The sequence below is a fragment of the Bos indicus x Bos taurus genome, chromosome 6 (assembly GCF_003369695.1).
Source record: "Bos indicus x Bos taurus breed Angus x Brahman F1 hybrid chromosome 6, Bos_hybrid_MaternalHap_v2.0, whole genome shotgun sequence".
In the NCBI taxonomy this organism is placed as follows: domain Eukaryota; kingdom Metazoa; phylum Chordata; class Mammalia; order Artiodactyla; family Bovidae; genus Bos; species Bos indicus x Bos taurus.
In genome coordinates this window covers 16,027,799-16,047,840 of record NC_040081.1, presented here as the reverse complement: position 1 = coordinate 16,047,840, position 20,042 = coordinate 16,027,799, and the positions used below count along the sequence as shown (strand labels likewise).

Below are 20,042 nucleotides of genomic sequence, written 5' to 3'. Positions count from 1 at the left end.
AGGCTTTCCTGTCCATTACCAATTCCTGGAGCTTGCTCAAACTCATGTCCATCACGTGAGTGATGCCATCCAACCATCTCTCCCTCTGTCGTTCCTTCTCCTCCCGCCTTCAGTCTTTCCCAGCATCAGGGACTTTTCCAGGGAGTCAGTTCTTCGCATCAGGTGGCCAAAGTATTGAAGCTTCAGCTTCAGTCCTTCCAGTGAACACCCAGGACTGATCTCCTTTAGGATGGACTGGTTGGATCTCCTTGCAGTCCAAGGGACTCTACAAGAGTCTTCTCTAACACCACAGTTCAAAAGCATCAATTCTTCAGCACTCAGCTTTCTTTATAGTCCAACTCTCACATCCATACATGACCACTGGGACTGAATGCTTTCTAAATTAGGTGCCAGACACTGTTTCTAGGTGCTGGGAATGAAGCGGTAAACCAAAGTTCTCAGTCTCATGCAGCCTGTATCCTATTAGGGAAGACACACTGTGAATAATCAAACCAATGGGTATGCAACGTAATCTCAGAATAACTCTGAAGTAGAGAATAGAAAGGATTGAGGTTGATTATTTTTAATTGAGGAGTCAGGATAGGTTTTCCCAAGGAGTTAACATTTGAATAGAGATCTGAATGAAATGAGAGATCAAAATGTGACTCTGGAAAGAGGGCGCCAAGCTGCATGAACAGCAAATGCAGTGGTCCTGAAGCAGAAACCAGCTTGGTGTGTTCGGGGAACTCACCAGTGTGGAGTCAACCCATATCTGGATTATTTCAACATACTGTCAACCACTCTTCTTAAAATTCCTGTCACCATTTCCAGCACCTCTGCTTTGTATCTCTGGTTGCTCCTTTATTGATTCTGTGTCTGCTGATCTCAAGTTGTGAGCACTAGTCTGTGAGAGGAATAGTGCTAGGGTGACACAGTGAACAAAAGGTTGCTGATAGAGAAGATAAAGTGCACAGCTAAAGCAGGTCAGACTACCTGATGCCATAGAGGCATAAGTAGACCTCAGAGCACAGAGGAAGACGTCTTTCCTTCTGACTTGTGATCAGGGTGAGGGTGGTTTCACAGGAAGCTAGAACTCTGATGAGTCTTAGAAAAAGGAGGCGTTCAACAGGTGAAGGACGCACAGTAGAGCAGGAGCCGCATCCTTAAGATGCAAAGGTACCTTTTCACTCATGTTTTCTGCCCCCTGCTGTTCACGCCCTGACGGTCATACTAGAGTTACTGTGTTTTCCTGAGTGTGTTATACTTTTTCACCATGAAAATGTTGAGTCCTTAATTTGGATCTTTTGACATATAAATTACATATATACCTGTTAAGTCATCAGGACCCTCATAGTTCTGTAGTATGTCCAGTGATTTTCACGTATCCTCTTGACTGTCTAGCTGTCTGCAAGTATCCACATCAGTATTAGTATTTTTCCTGATAGCTAACATAGTCCCTGTTGTTTCTGTCTTTACAGTTCATTTCGGTGTACTTTAACAAATATTCCACAGACACAGGCGTTACTGAATAAAGCTAAGCTTCCTTTAGGATTGTTGTTACATCCCTTCAGAGACCTAACGGTAAAGTAACATATTTTAAGGTATTTGTGGGTGTTGACCTCTGTACTTAATGTGCAAGATGTTTGGATTGTATATTTTCTTAGAATTTTTATTTTGTTTTATTGAAGGTAGAATTAATTATTTCAGTTTCGATACAACAAACGTTTTCTGTCACCTGCTGATAGGAGCAAAAACGTAGAGGCAGATAATTGCGGTGCAGGATGACTAATACCTGTAACTAATCAGCATCTGTGACGTAGTTCAGTAACGAGCACAGTACTGGAGGGGTTTCCTCTGGGCACAGTAGCAGGTGTTTTCTACAACAGTGAGATCTGAGCTGGGTTTGGAAAGAGTAGTAGTTTTAGTGGTACTGTGGAATGGCCATAGGTGACAAACTTCAGCAGTTATTTTTAAACATAAAGGAAACACCACCAGCGGTGCACAGTTAGGGAGGAAAACCATACAGTTGTTCCCAACTGTATTAATCAAGTAACCTTTGTAATAATAAAGTCTAAATTCTTAAAGCCTATTGAATTAAAATGTTGTTTTTTAAAGTTTCCATAGTCTATTTGATATAATACCTAGCATGCTGGATTTTTATACATATTCTGGTATTTCATGCAAGCATATTGTATTTAAACTAAAATTCCTAAACTTCAGAAAAAACATTTAATCAGATACATTTTATTTATACTTTATAAGTTGTGTTTCGCCCTCATACTTCTTTATAACTACGGTTTTTTTACCCTCTATTGCTAATGAGTTTCTTGTGCTCTCATTCAACCAAAAAATATTTTTTGATTACCTGTCACGCTGAGTGCTGAGGATACAAAGGTCATTAAGCTTCTTTGTGGAGTTTTCTTTCCTCAAGTGAATAGAAAATAAAATAATTATAATATATGATAAGTACCTTCATTATATTCATTCAGTAAGTACTATTTGACCAGCTGTAATAAAATTGCAGCCTTTATTTCTAAACCAACATAGGTAATTTCCCAGATTCTGGAAGTGTATACGCTAAATTGGCAGCAGTGACTTCCTTGGGAATGTAGAATTCTGGGTAATTTTTAATTTTCTCATTTTCAGTTAAATATATTTCCTGATGTTTTCACAAATAACATGTAGTTACTTATGTATAAAGTTCCTGTCCCACACTAAGCCTTGAGAGATGTACTGTCTTTAAGGCACATTGTCCTTGGTTTCTGCTGACCCGTGGCCCCCATCCAGGCTGTATGGCTGCCTAACGAGCAGGGCCTTGGAGTCTGGTACCAGGTGCGGTCAGGCGGCAAAGACAGACATTTTATACACTACGAGTTTCTCACACTTGCTTCTTATCAGTTTAGCTGATAAGCTGAGGTTATTATATTATCTTGGCCAACCAGACTTGCTTCTCTGCCAGTAACTTTCATTACATTTGATTTGGCTTTATTTTACTGTTATTTTACAGTTTGTGTTAGAAGAGGGAGAAACTTGATAGCTGCTTATGTTGCTCAGTGCACCACTGGAATTTATTAAAATACTTCAGTTTCAAAACACAAATGTGTTTTCTGTTCTGCATAGGGAGCAGAGCAGTATGTGGTCCATTTTTCCTCTGGGGTGTTTTTTCTGCTACAACATCTTTATTCTTTTTCCTAGCAATTGCCAGTGATAACATCCAATACCATTGTGAGGTGCCGATCTTGTCGAACATATATCAACCCTTTTGTATCCTTCATTGATCAACGTAGATGGAAATGCAATTTGTGCTATAGAGTTAATGATGGTGAGTTTCATATTCTTTTTTAATATTTGTTTCATTTATTTGTCTGTTCCAGGTCTTAGTTGAGGATGTATAGTTGTGGCATGTGGAATCTTTAGTTAACAGCAGGTGAGCTCTAGATCTCAGACTAGGGATCAAAGCTGGGCCACCTACATTGGGAGCAGAGTCTTAGCCATTGGACTATCAGGGAAGTCCCTCAGATTCTTAAAATAACGTGTCTTATATTATTTTAGACATTTTGACATTGTTGCTATTATCTGGTGTCTCCTCACTGTTTATAAACTTTCATGACACTTTTAATGAATAGAATGCAGGCTAGGGACACTTCATTTTTGGCTGGCCAAGGGGATAATGCGGACTGCGACAGGGAGGGGAGAAGGTAAAAAGAATTCATAGATTATTTTTGAAGAAGTGAAGTGCAGCAGTGCAGCTCCGATAGATGAGAGCATGCGCACTAATCATGCTTGACCCTGACAAGTTTAGGTTGTCTTCTTTCTGTACATGTGGTCCATTCAGCTCAGTGTAGATCTCTGCTGGTGTGTGTGGACACACGTGTGCATGTGCATCTGCTGTCCCCTTCAGGGACATGTCTTAGATCCTCTTACGATGATTGCTTTCAAATCTGTGTTTCTGATTTCTTTGCCATGTCATGTGACATAATAAATAGGACATAAGCCTAAGAAGAAAGGCTACTTGTGTCCTGGTTTTCTCATCTAATTTCAGAAGATAAGTTTTCTTGTCCTCCTGATTTGTTTTTTTAAAGAAGGTTTAGGGGATTAGTTTTTACCATTCAGTTCAGTTCAGTTCAGTCACTCAGTCGTGTCCAGCTGTTTGCGACCCCATGAATTGCAGCACACCAGGCCTCCCTGTCCATCACCAACTCCTGGAGTTCACTCAGACTCACGTCCATTGAGTCGGTGATGCCACCCAACCACGTCTGTCATCCCCTTCTCCTCCTGCCCCCAATCCCTCCCAGCATCAGAGTCTTTTCCAATGAGTCAACTCTTCGCATGAGGTGGCCAAAGTACTGGAGTTTCAGCTTTAGCATCATTCCTTCCAAAGACATCCCAGGGCTGATCTCCTTCAGAATGGACTGGTTGGATCTCCTTGTAGTCCAAGGGACTCTCAAGAGTCTTCTCCAACACCACAGTTCAAAAGCATCAATTCTTCGGCGCTCAGCTTTCTTCACAGTCCAACTCTCACATCCATACATGACCACAGGAAAAACCATAGCCTTAACTAGACGGACCTTTGTTGGCAACCATTAGATCTTCACAAAGCTTTTATAAACTTCATAAATATTAATGATAGAGGTGTTTATTTCTAGGCATATATATGTGTTTAGAAATTGTGCTACTAACTTTGTACTGGATTCCTAATCTTTTCTAGTTCCTGAAGAATTTATGTATAATCCCCTTACCCGATCCTATGGAGAGCCTCATAAACGGCCAGAAGTTCAGAATTCAACAGTGGAGTTCATTGCTTCTTCAGATTATATGGTAACTATTCAGTGTTAAAATTAGTCCTGCAGTGCAGTTGTATTGGTCATTTGGTAGTTTACTCTTAAGTGAATTCTTGTCTAAATTTTTAAATTGTCCATTGTATAATTTTTTTGAAATAGTGCTGAAACCTTGTACTTAACAAATAGATAACTCTTTGTATCTTTGTAAAGATTGCTTGATCTCCTAAAAGAACGCAGTTACATCACTAAGAAATGTTTCCTAATAAATGTTTCCTAATAAATATGTTTCCTACTTATCTACAATTTGTTGCCATTTTGATTTCATTACTTGCTTGTAATGAATATAAATATTCTTTTTACCATTTAGTATTTAAGATCCTTCAACAGAAAAACTCGTGTTTTTGTCAAAAATTGCTTTTAAGAACTTGCTTTACACCTAGCACTTAACCCTTGGGATTCAACTGCCATCAGGTGACCCAATGGTACTAATGATTGTCAGGTTTAAAAATATAAATGTTTAAAGTAAAATATTTTTAGGAGTAGGGAGAGGGTTTAAAGGTTAATATTTAATAATAAATATGTTTAATTTTCCTTGGAAAGATATCTCAGCTATTACTCTATCAGGAAGACATTTAGCCCATCTGCTTAACCATTACTGTGTAATTACTGCCAAATCATGTTTAATCCATGAACAAATTTAAAAGAAAAAAATCAAAGGAATGCCATTTTCATTACCTAAGATCTTATAAAACATTGATCCTATTTGTGTAGATACATATATATATATATTACAATCAGTAAATATCCAGTACTAGTTGTGATATAAAAAGAATGACTTATACCTACTAAATATGTTACATTATTTCTATTCCTTTCAGCTCCGTCCACCTCAACCTGCAGTTTACTTGTTTGTTTTAGATGTGTCTCATAATGCAGTAGAAGCTGGATATTTGACAATTTTGTGCCAGTCACTGTTAGAAAATCTAGACAAGTAAGAATTTTTTTTACTCATTGTGTGTGTGTGTGTGTGTGTGTGTGTGTATAAATGTATAAAATGTGAAGTGTGTTTATTAGCAGTTTATGGGGTTGGCTTTTATTAAGTTTGATTTCATTTATCACTAATAGAGTACATCCTATCTACTTTAGAATAAAGATCTACGTATATTATTTGGATTTCTAACTTTGTATCTGAATCTTAAAACCATAATAGTTTTAATACTTAGGAATTTAGATTTTATCTCTAACTATCCCCCTGACTTAGCAAGTCTGTGCACGTAGATCCAGAAAACTCAACCTAGCCAGGGTATCAAGGATCTGGATGAGAGAAATCGAGCTGTAATTTATGCCTGAGCAAGAAGTTTTTCATAAGATAGTTTCAGATGTGCTAATGAGAAAATGAGCCAGATAAAGGGAAAGAGGGAATTGATAGTGTGCTGAATATTTTAAGAAGCCAGAAACTGAACTGGCATATTAGTAAGAAGCTTTATGGTGAAAGGGGAAACAAAGTATAGGATAAGGTGATTAAACTTATTAGTCTATCTACCAGTATTAGTCACGAAGGAGACCCTTAACTAACTTAAAAAGTGGATGTTCCAGGTCTCTGGGAAACAAAGTTGTTTGTACATCTCTTTTTCTACTCCAACACCCATGAGAAGTATGACTTCAGGTTGTTTGTAATAGTAGCTTCCTACTGCAGGGGTTCTGGACTTGTGTAGAGGTGTAGGGGTGAATATATATTGAATATATATATATATTCTGTATATAGTATATATATTGAATATATTTTATATATTGTGTATATATAATATATGTATTCAATATATATTGAAATATATTTCAGTATTCAAAATACATGAATATTTTGTCAGAAGTACTTGGTAATTCCAAAAGGTTCTTGTCTCCCCTTTTCCGTTTGCGTTTGAGAGTCCTTCTTCTGTTGAGTGCTAGCTCTAGTCGCTATAATTGCATATCACTGATCTTGGCCTGTGAATAAACTGGTAACATTGAAACATTCAAGATTAAAAACATCCAGAGATATTAAATGATTTGCTTTAAGTTTCTGTTAGTAACTTAGTGATTTCATATTTTTGTCCTTGATTGAAGCATTTGCCCTTTTTAAGTCACAAGTGCTTAATTCAGACATGACTTTAGCAGTGAGTAGCAAAGGAAGACGCTCTGCAAAGAAATAGCTGTTAAGACTGAAGAGTTAGCTTGCTGGGAAGGTATTTGATGATATAGCACTAGAAATAGGAGCCAGTGCAATGCAAGAGACCAGGGCTCAATCCCCAGGTCGGGAAGATCCCCTGGAGAAGGAAGTGGCAGCCTACTCCAGTATTCTTGCCTGGAGAATTCTATGGACAGAGGAGCCTGGTGAACTACATACAGTCCATGGAGTTGCAAACGGTCAGACACGACTGAGACAAACACATTCACTTTTTACTTTCAGCAGAGATAAGTGATTATTTGCAAATTAAATGGTCTATGGAAAGCCAAAAAGATAATATTGGGAATGAAAAACAGTTTTTAAAATGTATATGTTTGATTAAAGTGGAAATTAAAAGTATCAGAAAAGTAAAAAAGTAAAGGTGATAGGCTAGCAATAAGATATTATCATGCTTCTGGAAAGGGCTGTGTATGTAACTTTGAGAAAGGAAATTTGATGCTGGAGCGGTTCTAGCTCAGCTTTGTATTTTGGCCTAGAGGTACGTAGTCTCCATTGCGACTGATAACAAATGACTCTAATAATCAGTGACCTTAGAAATCTCAAAGAAGTGAAGAAATTAGTCTGTAGAAACAAGATAAACCTTGACCAGTATTACTAAGCTAAACACCTACATAATTTGTTGTTTTCTGTTCTCTGAAATGCCTTTTTAAAAAATTGGAATATAATTGCTTTACAGTGTTGTGTTAGTTTCTTCTTTACAGTGTCATGAATCAGCCTCTGAGTAGCCTGATTGATCCTTCATAATAATAATAGTGCTGCTTGCTTTGAAGCACACTGTTTCGGCATCCTGTAATATTAAAAAATATCTTTAAAGACATTGCTAAAACAATAAATTACATAAAAAATCGTAATAAATTACATTTAAAAATTATAGCAGTTAACATGATGGTACTTAGAAATATACTGATACTTTTGTAAGACATGGCATCTATCTTATTAATAAGGATAGCTTGCCAGGCTTTTTTTTTGACAGACTTTAAATGGTTATTTATTCTTTGCTGTATTATTGACTTGAATACTGACAGAAAATTTGAATACTTGAATACTCAGAATATTTTTAAAAGAGTGATCATAGATAAAATGTCTTGATGTTTCTGAATGTGGTTTTTATTTAAAATTTTACATGTTAAAATCTTTTCTTGAATAGTACTCATTTTGTCAATCTGTTCTTAAAATACTGAAACAACATACATGATTTTTGTAATATTGAAACTGAAAATATGAGCAATTTTTACTTAAAGGAGTTTGTTTCAGAGGAAAGTTATCAAGAAATCTTTGTTTTTTAAGCATATCATTTTAAGTTTTGATTTATTATTTGAAGATAGTTCTGTTATCAGAGGCATGAACTCTGAATATGTCTGGTTTCATCTGAAAATGGAATGCTTTATATTTACTCTTTTCTGATATGCGTTGGTTTAGATAGGGGTAACTATTCTGTCCTCTATATAAAAACATAAACAATTATTCTTAGTATTTTTTAAAAAGAAGATGTCACTTAGCAGTTTGAATTTAAAATTATCATTTTTATCCTTAGGCTCCCTGGAGATTCACGAACAAGAATAGGATTCGTGACCTTTGATAGCACTATTCATTTCTACAATTTGCAAGAAGGATTATCACAGCCTCAAATGTTGATTGTATCTGATATAGATGGTAAGCAGTGAATAAAACAAAACTCTATTAATAAAACAGAATTTTGGAATTAAGAGTACTTTATTTTACAACATATCTTGTCATAATGCTGTACAGATAATTTAGCTCATTAGATATTTGTTTTAAAATAATTGCTTTCCTGGAAAGTACTTGAGTCAAAGTTTTTTACACCTATGTATGTGTACTTACACATGCTCACACACACACATGTATGATATGTACAGAGGATATATATTAAAGCAGTATTGTGCATACCCTTTACATGTTTGGACTAGAAAACTAAGAATTTTTAAATTCGAAATTCTTTTGAGTTTATTTATATTTTGGTTAAAATATATGTTTTCCCTATAGATGTTTTTCTACCTACTCCGGATAGCTTACTTGTGAATCTATATGAAAGTAAAGAGGTGAGATTGAATTTTTTTTTTTTAAGTATTAAAGTATTTCTGTTACTTCATCTGATTGTAATGTTTAACATGTGTTTCCTTGGTATATATTAACATTGCAGTAAACAATGTAGGTAGCATATCTGTTGACTAGTCACTTTACAGTCCTCCAAAATGTAGTGGCATATACTGTACTCTGGAATATTGCCCTTCCTTCTCAGTAATTCAGCTTTCAATCTTTGTTTCCCCAGCTTATAAAAGACTTATTGAATGCGTTACCCAATATGTTCACCAATACAAGAGAAACACACAGTGCTCTGGGTCCTGCTCTCCAGGCTGCCTTTAAATTAATGTCTCCAACAGGGGGCCGTGTGTCTCTATTTCAGACACAGTTACCTTCCTTGGGGGCAGGGCTTCTGCAGTCCAGAGAAGATCCTAATCAGAGATCAAGCACAAAGGTATTTTATGTTAGTTCCTCTCTCATATTCAAGATCATGGCTTCTACCTCTATTGACTTAATTATTTGAGTCTATTTTTCTAATTCTTTGATAGTTAAAAAAAAAAAAAACTGGTAAGAGAGTTTAACTCAAATTACCATTTTGTTGTTGTGTTGCAGTGTGTTCTTTTTAATACTTTGTTTATGAGTCATAGAAATTTAGAAATTATCTACTATAAGCCTTTTTTTACAGATGAGGAAACAGATTCAACAGTCTTGCCAAAAGTTAAATAAATATTTAATGGTAAAGATGTGACTTGGATTTTCTGACTCTAGTGTTCTTTTCTATTTCACAATTGATAAAACTTACTAAATCTGAGATATAATTTAATATGCACATATTAATAAACTTTTAATGAAGGTAATACAAATCACTGTATAAAACTTGGAACATGGAAACATATAGATGATCGGTTATCTTACTGTCAAGATAATAGTAGTTAAATAAATACAAGTAAGCGCAGTTGGGCATCATACATGTATACTATATTTTTTTGTTGACTTTTTTCACTGAAGTGAGCATTCACTCATAGTGAGCATTTTTGGAGGTCCCTAAAAATTCTACTTAAAAAAGGTTTTTTAGTAAATGTGAAAAACATGATTTCATTAATTGCTTTCTTGCTGTTTAAGAGTGAAATGAGGCTGAATGTTCCTAAGGTTTTACAGTGAAGACTTGGTCAGGGTATTTTAACCCCAATTTCAAATACTGGTTTTTGTTCTGTAAATAAGTTTTGTCTGACCTCAACTTATATATATGAAAATGTCCATTGCAACTAGTTATGAGTATGAATTAAACAGTTTTAATAGTGTTGTAAATCTTTAGCCACATACTCAGTTTTTCCCTAAGATAAATTCCTAGAAGTGAAATTATTGGATCGATGAGTATAAACTGTATTTAAAATTATTATTTTATTTTACTTATTGGGATTTTTAATCAACCTGTACTCTTAAGGACTCTGATCTTCTGGGCACCATTAAGGATTGCTACTTTTTTATTCTTTACCAATTTGCTAAAGAAGAATAGCACTGTGTTTTACTTTTGAATAGCACCGTATTTTACTTTTTATGAAATTGTGTTTTTAAATTGCTTTTGAGAAAGAAGCTAATTTTAAAATAAACTGGGGACAAGTATATTTTTTAACTCATCAACAAGTATAGCTAGCTTTATCCAGTGCGTTGATCCATCGTAATCCATTATGGAACACTGAACAAAAGCAAAGTGTTTACTGATTTCTTTGATACAGTTTTGGGGTTTTTGTTCTCATGTAACTTTTAGAAGTATTGTCTATCTGCCTGAGACTCAAGAATTTAAGTGTCTGTTCTGTTTTAAACTCTAATATAATAATCATACACTATAATTGAAACATTTTGTTGTGCAATGTAGTGAAATGATTAAGAACTTGGAGCCTGGCTCTTGCGTTCTTAACTCTTCTCTAGTGCCATCTCCTCAGCTTAAGTGTCCTGATACCAACTGGAAGGATTTTGCTTAATCTGTTAGTCTCTCCTGTTATTGTGTAACAATATATATATAATAATTGGTAACAGCACTCATTCTGGAGCCAGACTGCTTGGATATTCCAGCATCTACCACTCAATAACTATGTAATTAGTCATTTGTTTGCCTCAGTTTCCTCATCTGTAAAATGTTGTTAACTCTGTGAAATATATATTATTATGAGGATTAAATAATTTAATTATATAAGACATCTATGCTGCCCTGCTGCTGCTGAGTCGCTTCAGTCATGTCTGACTCTGTGTGACCCTATAGACGGCAGCCCACCAGGCTCCCCGATCCCTGGGATTCTCCAGGCAAGAACACTGGAGTGGGTTGCCATTTCCTTCTCCAATGCTGCCCTATATGTGCTTTTATAAATGTTAGTGATTATTCTCATAGGAAATCTATGCCAACTACCTAGACATAAAAAAAAAAAAAAAAAAAATCCATAGTTTGATAGGGGGACAGACAATATTCTCTTCCTGATTGTAGCAGACAGAAATATATGATAATTCAAGATTTTCTAGCTCTTACTTTATGACCTGTTGACTTAGGTTGTACAACATCTTGGCCCTGCAACTGATTTTTATAAGAAACTCGCTTTAGATTGCTCAGGGCAGCAGACTGCCGTGGATCTGTTCCTTTTAAGTTCCCAGTATTCTGATCTCGCTTCTCTAGGTAAGGACATAACATTGTATTTATCTGTTTTTACATAAACATTTTTAGCATATAATTAAATGTAAATTCTTTACTAAGAGTTCTCAGTTGTTTGGGGAGGAAGACCTGTGAATTAGATAATGTCTATGAAAATTACCACTAAACTTCAAAAAAAAAAAACCCTAACCCTATACAAATGTAAAATGTCAATCTGGGTTGTTGTTTTTATTTAAATACAATTCTTTTACCATTCTGCTCAACAGTAAACTTAATATATATTATGTTTTATAAATACATCTTTCTCAGGTTTATATATTATCCCCATTTTTGACCACTGTATGTTTTTTTTCATTATAACTTAGACTTCTTCATAATACAGAATCTGTACTGCTGTTGGACAAGTAAAATGTTATCGTTTCAGTAGCTAATACTTTTCCTTTTTCTCTCTAAAGCTTGCATGTCCAAGTATTCTGCAGGGTGCATCTATTATTACCCATCTTTCCACTATACTCACAATCCCTCGCAAGCAGAAAAGTTACAAAAAGATCTAAAACGGTATCTCACAAGAAAAATTGGATTTGAAGCTGTTATGAGAATAAGGTGTACTAAAGGTATGAAATTGCAAAAATTATGCTTTATATTATATACTTTTTTCAAAATTAATAAGCATTCACATATTGACAACCTGTGACCACCTTTCATTATCATAAAAAAGATTTTCTGCTTGATCCAACTAGCTGTACTGTTTTAAATATTATTATTAAATAATCATTGTTCAATTTTTTAAGTAATTTGAATAAGCAGGTAGAGGAAATGCTTTGCCTTATTAGGAGGAAGTCAAGAGAAAGCCCATATTGGAGGTGATTTCAGATGAATTTGAGGAATAGGGAGGATCTTAAGTGAGAATTGTCAAATTAATGAATGACCTTTGCCTTCCTCATCAAACAGCCTTCAGTTTAGGTTATCTCTGTTTTATGTGAAAAGTATTGCTCCCCAGTTATCCTTTTGATTCAAAATCAGAGATATTTTTTATTTAAAAAGTAGCTTTAACCTGTGGTAAAGACACTAGTGCTACCTCATCTTTTATAACAAGTTTTCTTTTCCCTAGGTCTTTCCATGCACACTTTTCATGGAAATTTCTTTGTCCGTTCCACTGATTTGTTATCCCTCGCCAACATCAATCCCGATGCTGGATTTGCAGTACAACTCTCTATTGAAGAAAGTTTGACAGATACTTCCTTAGTGTGCTTTCAAACAGCCCTATTATATACATCTAGCAAAGGTAATGTTAACAGAAGTGAAATGTAACCTGCCCCAGTAATTCTCCCCTCTTTTCACCTACCGGGAGACTGGGGATAGTGAACACCAATGGGAAATAATGGAATTTGTGTTCATCAAATATACGTTCCGTTCTTTTTTTTAATACTCATTTTTGAATCTTCAGAGAGTACCTTTTTTGACTTGTGGAAGACTTGTACTCCCAAAATCATATTAGCATAATAACTCAAACTAAATCTGTCTGGGTTATCCTGAGCGTTATTTCTTTATCCATAACATGAGAAATTCTCCATGGCACTTAAGGTCTACGTGGTCTGTTTTCTGACATTATACCTTGTAACATATAATTTAGAATGAGTAATGCTAAGATAAAAACCAGAACCTAGTGTTCAAAATATAGTGTGTGTTCATAGTCTACGTTCAGGTTTAGAGAATGTTTAATTTTCTTTAAAACATGTTCATTGTAAAACTTCGGTTTTGCCATTTCAAAATTCTGTTGGTAATTTCATACCATCAAACAATAACTTGAATAATATTTTGACCTATTTGCTTCTTTATTTCTTGGCCTAATGTATTTTGCAATGATGTGGATTCATCCTTTGACTAGGTGAGCGGAGAATCAGAGTGCACACTCTTTGCTTGCCAGTGGTCAGTTCGTTAGCAGATGTATACGCGGGAGTGGATGTACAAGCTGCCATCTGCCTCCTGGCAAACATGGGTAGGTAAAAAAGTGAAGCAACGGGTGAAATATGTTTTTCTATACTAAAATCTGAAGCCTGGGCGTTGTTTTACCCTAGAAATTCCTCATTTAAAAAGTATTTATATTTTACATTTTCATTTACAACAGTGTGAATTGGGCTGTTCTCATTCTTACGAATTCCTTAGTTTAAAAATCATGTGTGGGATTCATAATCATTAATAACTGGTAGCATCTCAAGTGTTTTTCAAATGGGGACTTCATGAACAAACTGTGGTACATCCATATGAGGGAATACAACTCAGCAATAAAAAGGAATGAACTGTTGATATGTGAACAGACGTGGATGACTCTCAAAGGCGTTATGCTAAGTGAAAGAAGCTAAACTCAAAACGCTACATACAAAGGATTCATTCATTCAACATTCTGGAAAAGTGAAAATTATAAGAAAGAAGAATAGCTCACTGATGATCAGGGTTGGTGGCAGGAGGAGGATTTTTACTACAAAGGGGCAGCCACACTCAAGGGAACAACTGAAATGTATTTTTCTAATCTAAAAATGAACTTTCTGTTTCTTAAGTACTGCATGTGAATTTTCTCTCTCACAGTATTCACTGGCATCTAATGGTTAAAAACTTTTTCATTTTGGTTGCTTTATAGCTGTGGATCGATCAATTTCCTCAAGTCTATCGGATGCAAGAGATGCCTTAGTGAATGCTGTGGTGGATTCCTTATCTGCGTATGGCTCAACTGTCTCAAACGTACAGCACTCGGGGTTGATAGCACCCAGCTCCCTCAAGTTATTTCCTCTCTATGTTTTGGCCCTTCTCAAACAGGTAGCTCTCTATACACTGTTAGATTTACTAGTCTTTTGAAATTTTCAATATATAGGTTTCCAAACCTAGTTTTTCTGGTGGGTGGTAGGGGATTAAATACTTGATTAGACAGTTGCAGCTTAGCATTGGACGAGTCATAAGCAGGAAGAGATGAATGGAAAATGAAGGTATGCAAATACATGATGACCCTCGTGAAACTGTATGCTCTCACTCTAGCGTGTGGGAGCAGTGTGAATAATGGTGTGCATATAGCACACTCCTAGTGTGTGCTCCTGGAAAGAGACTCTAAGGAAAGGGCCTGCTGTTCACTGAGCATCTTCCCAAGCCTCAGGCACCGTAATACGTGTTATATACACATCATCGTATTTAATCCTTACAGCTGCCTAGAGGTATTATTTTCCCCTTTTTTCTTACGATGTCAGTATACCTTTGAGAAGCTAAGTAACTTGCTCACGTATCTACCAATTAAATTCTGAGCTGAAAACTGAATCCAGGCCTATCTGGTGTGAAGGCTGTGCTTTTCCCATGGCTGATGGTATATATCTGTTTTAATATTTGTCCACCATATTTATGTTTTACTGAAAAATGTATATTGTTTCTCCATGTAGAAAGCATTTAGAACCGGTACAAGCACACGCCTGGATGATCGTGTATACGCCATGTGTCAGATAAAGTGTCAGCCACTTGTTCATCTAATGAAAATGATTCATCCCAACCTGTACAGGATAGACAGATTGACAGATGAGGTACGGTTTTTTTTTCCATTGTGTTTGAAATTTTTTAATTTAAATTTATTTGGGTGTCTTGATTCTGCATCTAAGATAGTAATGTATTGTTAACAATTTCTTCCATCTGTTTTCCCCCTGTGACAATAATACATTAAATACAGATGTTAACTACGGATTTGATTAGACAACAGGACTATTAGATAGTATCATGGTTATGGCATTTTCAAAAATAGTTTCATATGGCAAGTGATTCACTTCATGAATTTGGTTACATTTACTACAAAGCTGCATTATAGAAGGGTATTTCCATTTGTATTTTGAAGGTACTGACAGTTTCTGATGTGATCAGAGTGGAACTTTGACTATATTATTGTAAAATAATCTGGTATGCAACAGTATTTTTAGTATGCAAATATGTAATGTCTTTTTTCCTATTCTTTGGAATCAAAAAGTCCTTTGTAGCAGATACCGTAGTTGTACTTTTAATATATCCTGACCTCAGAAGGGAAGGAAATGGGCAGATCTTTTTACCTAGTCAAGTTTTTATCTTTTAAATTTGAATACCTTTGTTCAAAGGTCAACTGTAGTTTTTACATATTACAAAATTATCAAGTATTTTTCAGTATCAGAGCTAGTGGCCATTAGCTTCCAGCCTGGGATAATAGTAATGGAAGGTCATTCACATTCTATCTTTTTTCTTTTCAGGGGGCAATACACGTTAATGACAGGGTTGTACCTCAGCCACCTCTTCAAAAATTGTCTGCAGAAAAACTGACACGAGAAGGTGCTTTCCTTATGGACTGTGGCTCTGTAAGTACCCTTTAGTGACAAAGCTCCTTTTGCAGCTGGCAAAAGGAGAAACACAGGATCCAGCTCTGTTACCACAGATCAGGCAATGAAAGGTGGATTGGGAACTCAGGGACAATAAATTGGAACTGGCTCAGGAGATCAATTTATTTAAGAGAAGTAAAGAGATAAATTCCTTACTTCAAGGAATTTTTTGTCTAGAATCATAAAATTTTAAGGGACCTCAAGAATTTTTCTAGTTCAACTTGATCTATTGTCTGAAATGCCATTAATAATGAGGATTTCATGAGATGTCATTGGACAGGGTGGTGGTGAAGGGTGTCAGAATAGGCAGGGTGGCTTCATGAATGACACCTTGTGACCAGGAAAAGAAGTCCAGTAGCCACAGTATGGGGTGGGGCAGTGGTAGGGGGCAGGGGACATTAGTACAGAGACAGTGATTGAAATAATGGAAACAGTGGGTAGGAAATACAGTAAGTCATATACCTTGGTTGAAGCATTGGGGGAAGAGTAAGGAAAATGGTAAATGTATTTTATGAGAAGCTTGAAATTGAAGCAGAAAAGATATGAGCCACTCTGGATTCCTGAATGCAGGTTCCAAACATGCAGGTTCCAGGTTTCTTGTTTACTTTCATGTTTGTTCCTACTTGATTTGAGCCTGCTTTTATGCTTGATGATTTTGAGAAAATTAGCTGTAATGAGTTTCCAATTAGGGAGTGTTACTGTGGTTTGTTTTGTTTTTAGGTTTTTTACATTTGGATTGGAAAGAGCTGTGACAATAACTTTATAGAGGATGTGCTTGGGTATCCTGATTTTGCATCAATACCACAGAAAATGGTCAGTGGATTCATATAGTTTTAACTTTTTGTGTACTTGTTTAATTTTTCTTTTTTGAGATACAATGCACATAAGAGTCACCATTTTAATCATTTTAAAATGTACAATGCATTTGTTTTTATTATATTCACAGTGTTTACAACCATTTCCAGTATATAATTTCAGAGCATTTACATCACCTCAGAAAGAAACCTGTATCTCCCAACCTTTCTGTTTTCCCTGGGCAGCCACTAACCTACTTTCTATCTGTGTGAATTTGCCTGTTCTGGACAATTTGTATATATGGAATCATACAGTGCAAGGCTTTTTGAGTTTGGCTTCTTCTCACCATGATTTCAACATCCATGTTGTAATGTGTATCAGTACTTCCTCCTTTTTTATGACTAAATAATAGTCCATTGTATGAATATATCACATTTTGTTTATCCAGTCATCTCTTCTTGGACATTTAGGTTATCTCTACTCTGGTGCTATTGTGAGAAGTGCTTCCATGAGCAGTTTGTGTACAAATGTTTGTGTGAACATGTTTTCAAGTTCTCCTGGATATGTAACTAGAAGTAGAATTGCTGGGTCATATGGTAAACTTTTTAAGCAACTCCAAACTATTTTCCTGGAGAAGGCAATGGCAACCCACTCCAGTACTCTTGCCTGGAAAATCCCATGGATGGAGGAGCCTGGTAGGCTGCAGTCCATGGGGTTGCTAAGGGTCGGATGCGACTGAGCGATTTCACTTTCACTTTTCACTTTCACGCATTGGAGAAGGAAATGGCAACCCACTCCAGTGTTCTTGCCTGGAGAATCCCAGGGACGGGGGAGCCTGGTGGGCTGCCATCTATGGGGTCGCACAGAGTCGGACATGACTAAAGTGACTTGGCATAGCATAGCAAATTATTTTCCAACAACTTTAATTTGTCTAATTTAAATTATTTTGCTGATAATAAACATAATTTTTTCAGTAAGCCTGTACTGTATGTATGTTGATACCAAAGAAATATGATTCTGAAAGCAGTTCTCTATGCTACTTAATAGAAAAGGCCTACCTTATTCTTGGATATTGTAAATATGCCCTTTCTCCTAAAATTAATATAAGTCAATGTAATTCTTAACCACGTTCGCTATTTATTTTTTAAAATTTGCCACATTAATCCAGAGTTTATTTCTAAGACTCAACAAAGAAGAAAAATGAGAAAATGATTTGAACAGGTAATTCATAGGTAGAAATTATAGTAGTGGCCATATGGATCAATGTTCAGCTTCATTTATAATTAAGAAAACAAAATAAACTATTAATAACAGCATAGTATTTCTTTCATTTATCAGATTTTGCTCCCTGGTAAAAATTTTTTTAAATCTGATTATAGGCAATAATGCAGAGGGGATAGGTCAGCAGGCCTATTGATTGGACTGTATACATTTACACAGTCTTTAGGAGGGCCATTTGACAATATCTGTTGAAATTAAAATCACACCAGCGTATGACACAGTAAATTATTTACTCCTAAGAATGTATCCTGTACATATACTCATGGAAGTATTCATATGTACACATATACTTAAGAGGATATCGTGCTTGTATGCCAAGTCTCTTCAGTCATGTCCAACTCTTTGCGACCTTTGGACTGTAGCCCAAGCTTCTCTGTCCATGGGATTATTCAGGCAAGAATACAGGAGAGCGTTGCCATGCCCTCCTCCAGGGGGATCTTTCTGACCCAGGGACTGAACCCGCATCTCCTGCGGCTCTTACATGGCTGGTGGATTCTTTATCACTGAGCCACCAGGGAAGCCCCAATTAAATCTCTGAATCTATTAAGAAGAATACAATCTGAAAAAGAAAACAATGTGCATAATATCCATTTGTATTTTCAAAATGTGTTTCTATATATAATAGTGGCTATATTATATATCAGAGAAGGCAATGGCACCCCACTCCAGTACTCTTGCCTGGAAAATCCCACGGATGGAGGAGCCTGGTGGGCTGCAGTCCATGGGGTCGCTAAGAGTCGGACACAACTGAGCGACTTCACTTTCACTTTTCACTTGTTTCATTGGAGAAGGAAATGGCAACCTACTCCAGTGTTCTTGCCTGGAGAATCCCAGGGATGGGGGAGCCTGGTGGGCTGCCGTCTTTGGGGTCACACAGAGTCGGACACGACTGGAGCGACTTAGCAGCATATTATATATATTTAGAAAATATATGAAAGAATGTACATAAAAACATGTTTTTCTTGTCCTTTTTAAATGCTGATATAAATTTAAATATAATTAACCCAAACTTTTCTGTTTAAATTTTTGTATACTATGTACTTTGGAAAAAACTCATTGCACACATAGAAGAATATACTTTTTCTTCACTGCAGGTGGATTCTTTACTGTCTGAGCCACCAGGGAAGCCCTCAGATATACATATACGCACACATATATATAAATATATAGGTCCTTTAAAAAATAGTCTTGCTATGGTTTTTAAATATAACTAAACATTCACACTATTCTTTTAAATTTCTTGCCCTTCAATATTAAGGACAAAGGAAACATAAAATTCTGTAAGAATGTCTGTTATTAGAATAATGTTTATAATTGTTTATAAGTGAAATTGAAGCTTAATGATAGCCCCCCTGATCTGAATATTTCCTTTGGAAGAAACAAAAAGTATAACACAATATGAGTAACATACTAATTGTGTGTGTTTTATTGACTTGTCTGGAAAAACTATACTATTCAGGTAAAATGTCAGTGGCATGCTTATCATTAAATATGTCTTATTAGTCAGAAAAACAGATTTATCAACAATGTAATAAATTTCTTGTGTTTGGTTGCTGCTGTTGGGGCTGGAATCGAGTGCTGGTGTTTGGTGGTGGTGGTGGTGGTGATTATGATTGAGTTCTAATACTGCCTAAGTCTGTGAGAAAGAAAATGACTTCCTAATTGCATTTTTTGCCAGACACATCTTCCAGAGCTAGACACACTTTCATCAGAGAGAGCCAGATCCTTTATAACTTGGCTTAGAGACAGCAGACCATTAAGCCCAGTTCTTCATGTGGTAAAGTAAGTACTTCTGTAACTTAATTATGAAATTGTCTTATCCTGTCCAATCCATGTGAAATTGTTTGTCTTCAAATCAAATTTTAAATAATAATATCAGAACACATTGTAGTGGTAGAAGGCTGTTACTTGATTAACATCCCCTA

The 20,042-nt window shown here is 35.8% G+C and overlaps 1 protein-coding gene across 3 annotated transcripts in view; it reads left to right on the top strand.

Annotated features, from left to right (window-relative positions):
* SEC24B (SEC24 homolog B, COPII coat complex component) overlaps positions 1-20,042 on the top strand; it is an 81,261-nt gene that overhangs the window by 60,225 nt on the left and 994 nt on the right. For 2 of the 3 annotated variants that reach the window (XM_027543854.1, XM_027543853.1), the window contains 16 exons: positions 1,458-1,560; positions 3,175-3,301; positions 4,688-4,797; positions 5,639-5,751; positions 8,519-8,637; positions 8,989-9,044; positions 9,275-9,481; positions 11,569-11,692; positions 12,124-12,282; positions 12,780-12,953; positions 13,557-13,667; positions 14,307-14,482; positions 15,091-15,228; positions 15,916-16,020; positions 16,762-16,854; positions 19,796-19,899. In XM_027543854.1, coding sequence (XP_027399655.1) covers positions 1,458-1,560; positions 3,175-3,301; positions 4,688-4,797; positions 5,639-5,751; positions 8,519-8,637; positions 8,989-9,044; positions 9,275-9,481; positions 11,569-11,692; positions 12,124-12,282; positions 12,780-12,953; positions 13,557-13,667; positions 14,307-14,482; positions 15,091-15,228; positions 15,916-16,020; positions 16,762-16,854; positions 19,796-19,899 — 2,019 coding nt within the window. Of the gene's footprint in view, positions 1-1,457; positions 1,561-3,174; positions 3,302-4,687; positions 4,798-5,638; positions 5,752-8,518; positions 8,638-8,988; positions 9,045-9,274; positions 9,482-11,568; positions 11,693-12,123; positions 12,283-12,779; positions 12,954-13,556; positions 13,668-14,306; positions 14,483-15,090; positions 15,229-15,915; positions 16,023-16,761; positions 16,855-19,795; positions 19,900-20,042 lie in introns of those variants that run through there. The other variant, XM_027543855.1, reaches the window with a different exon arrangement.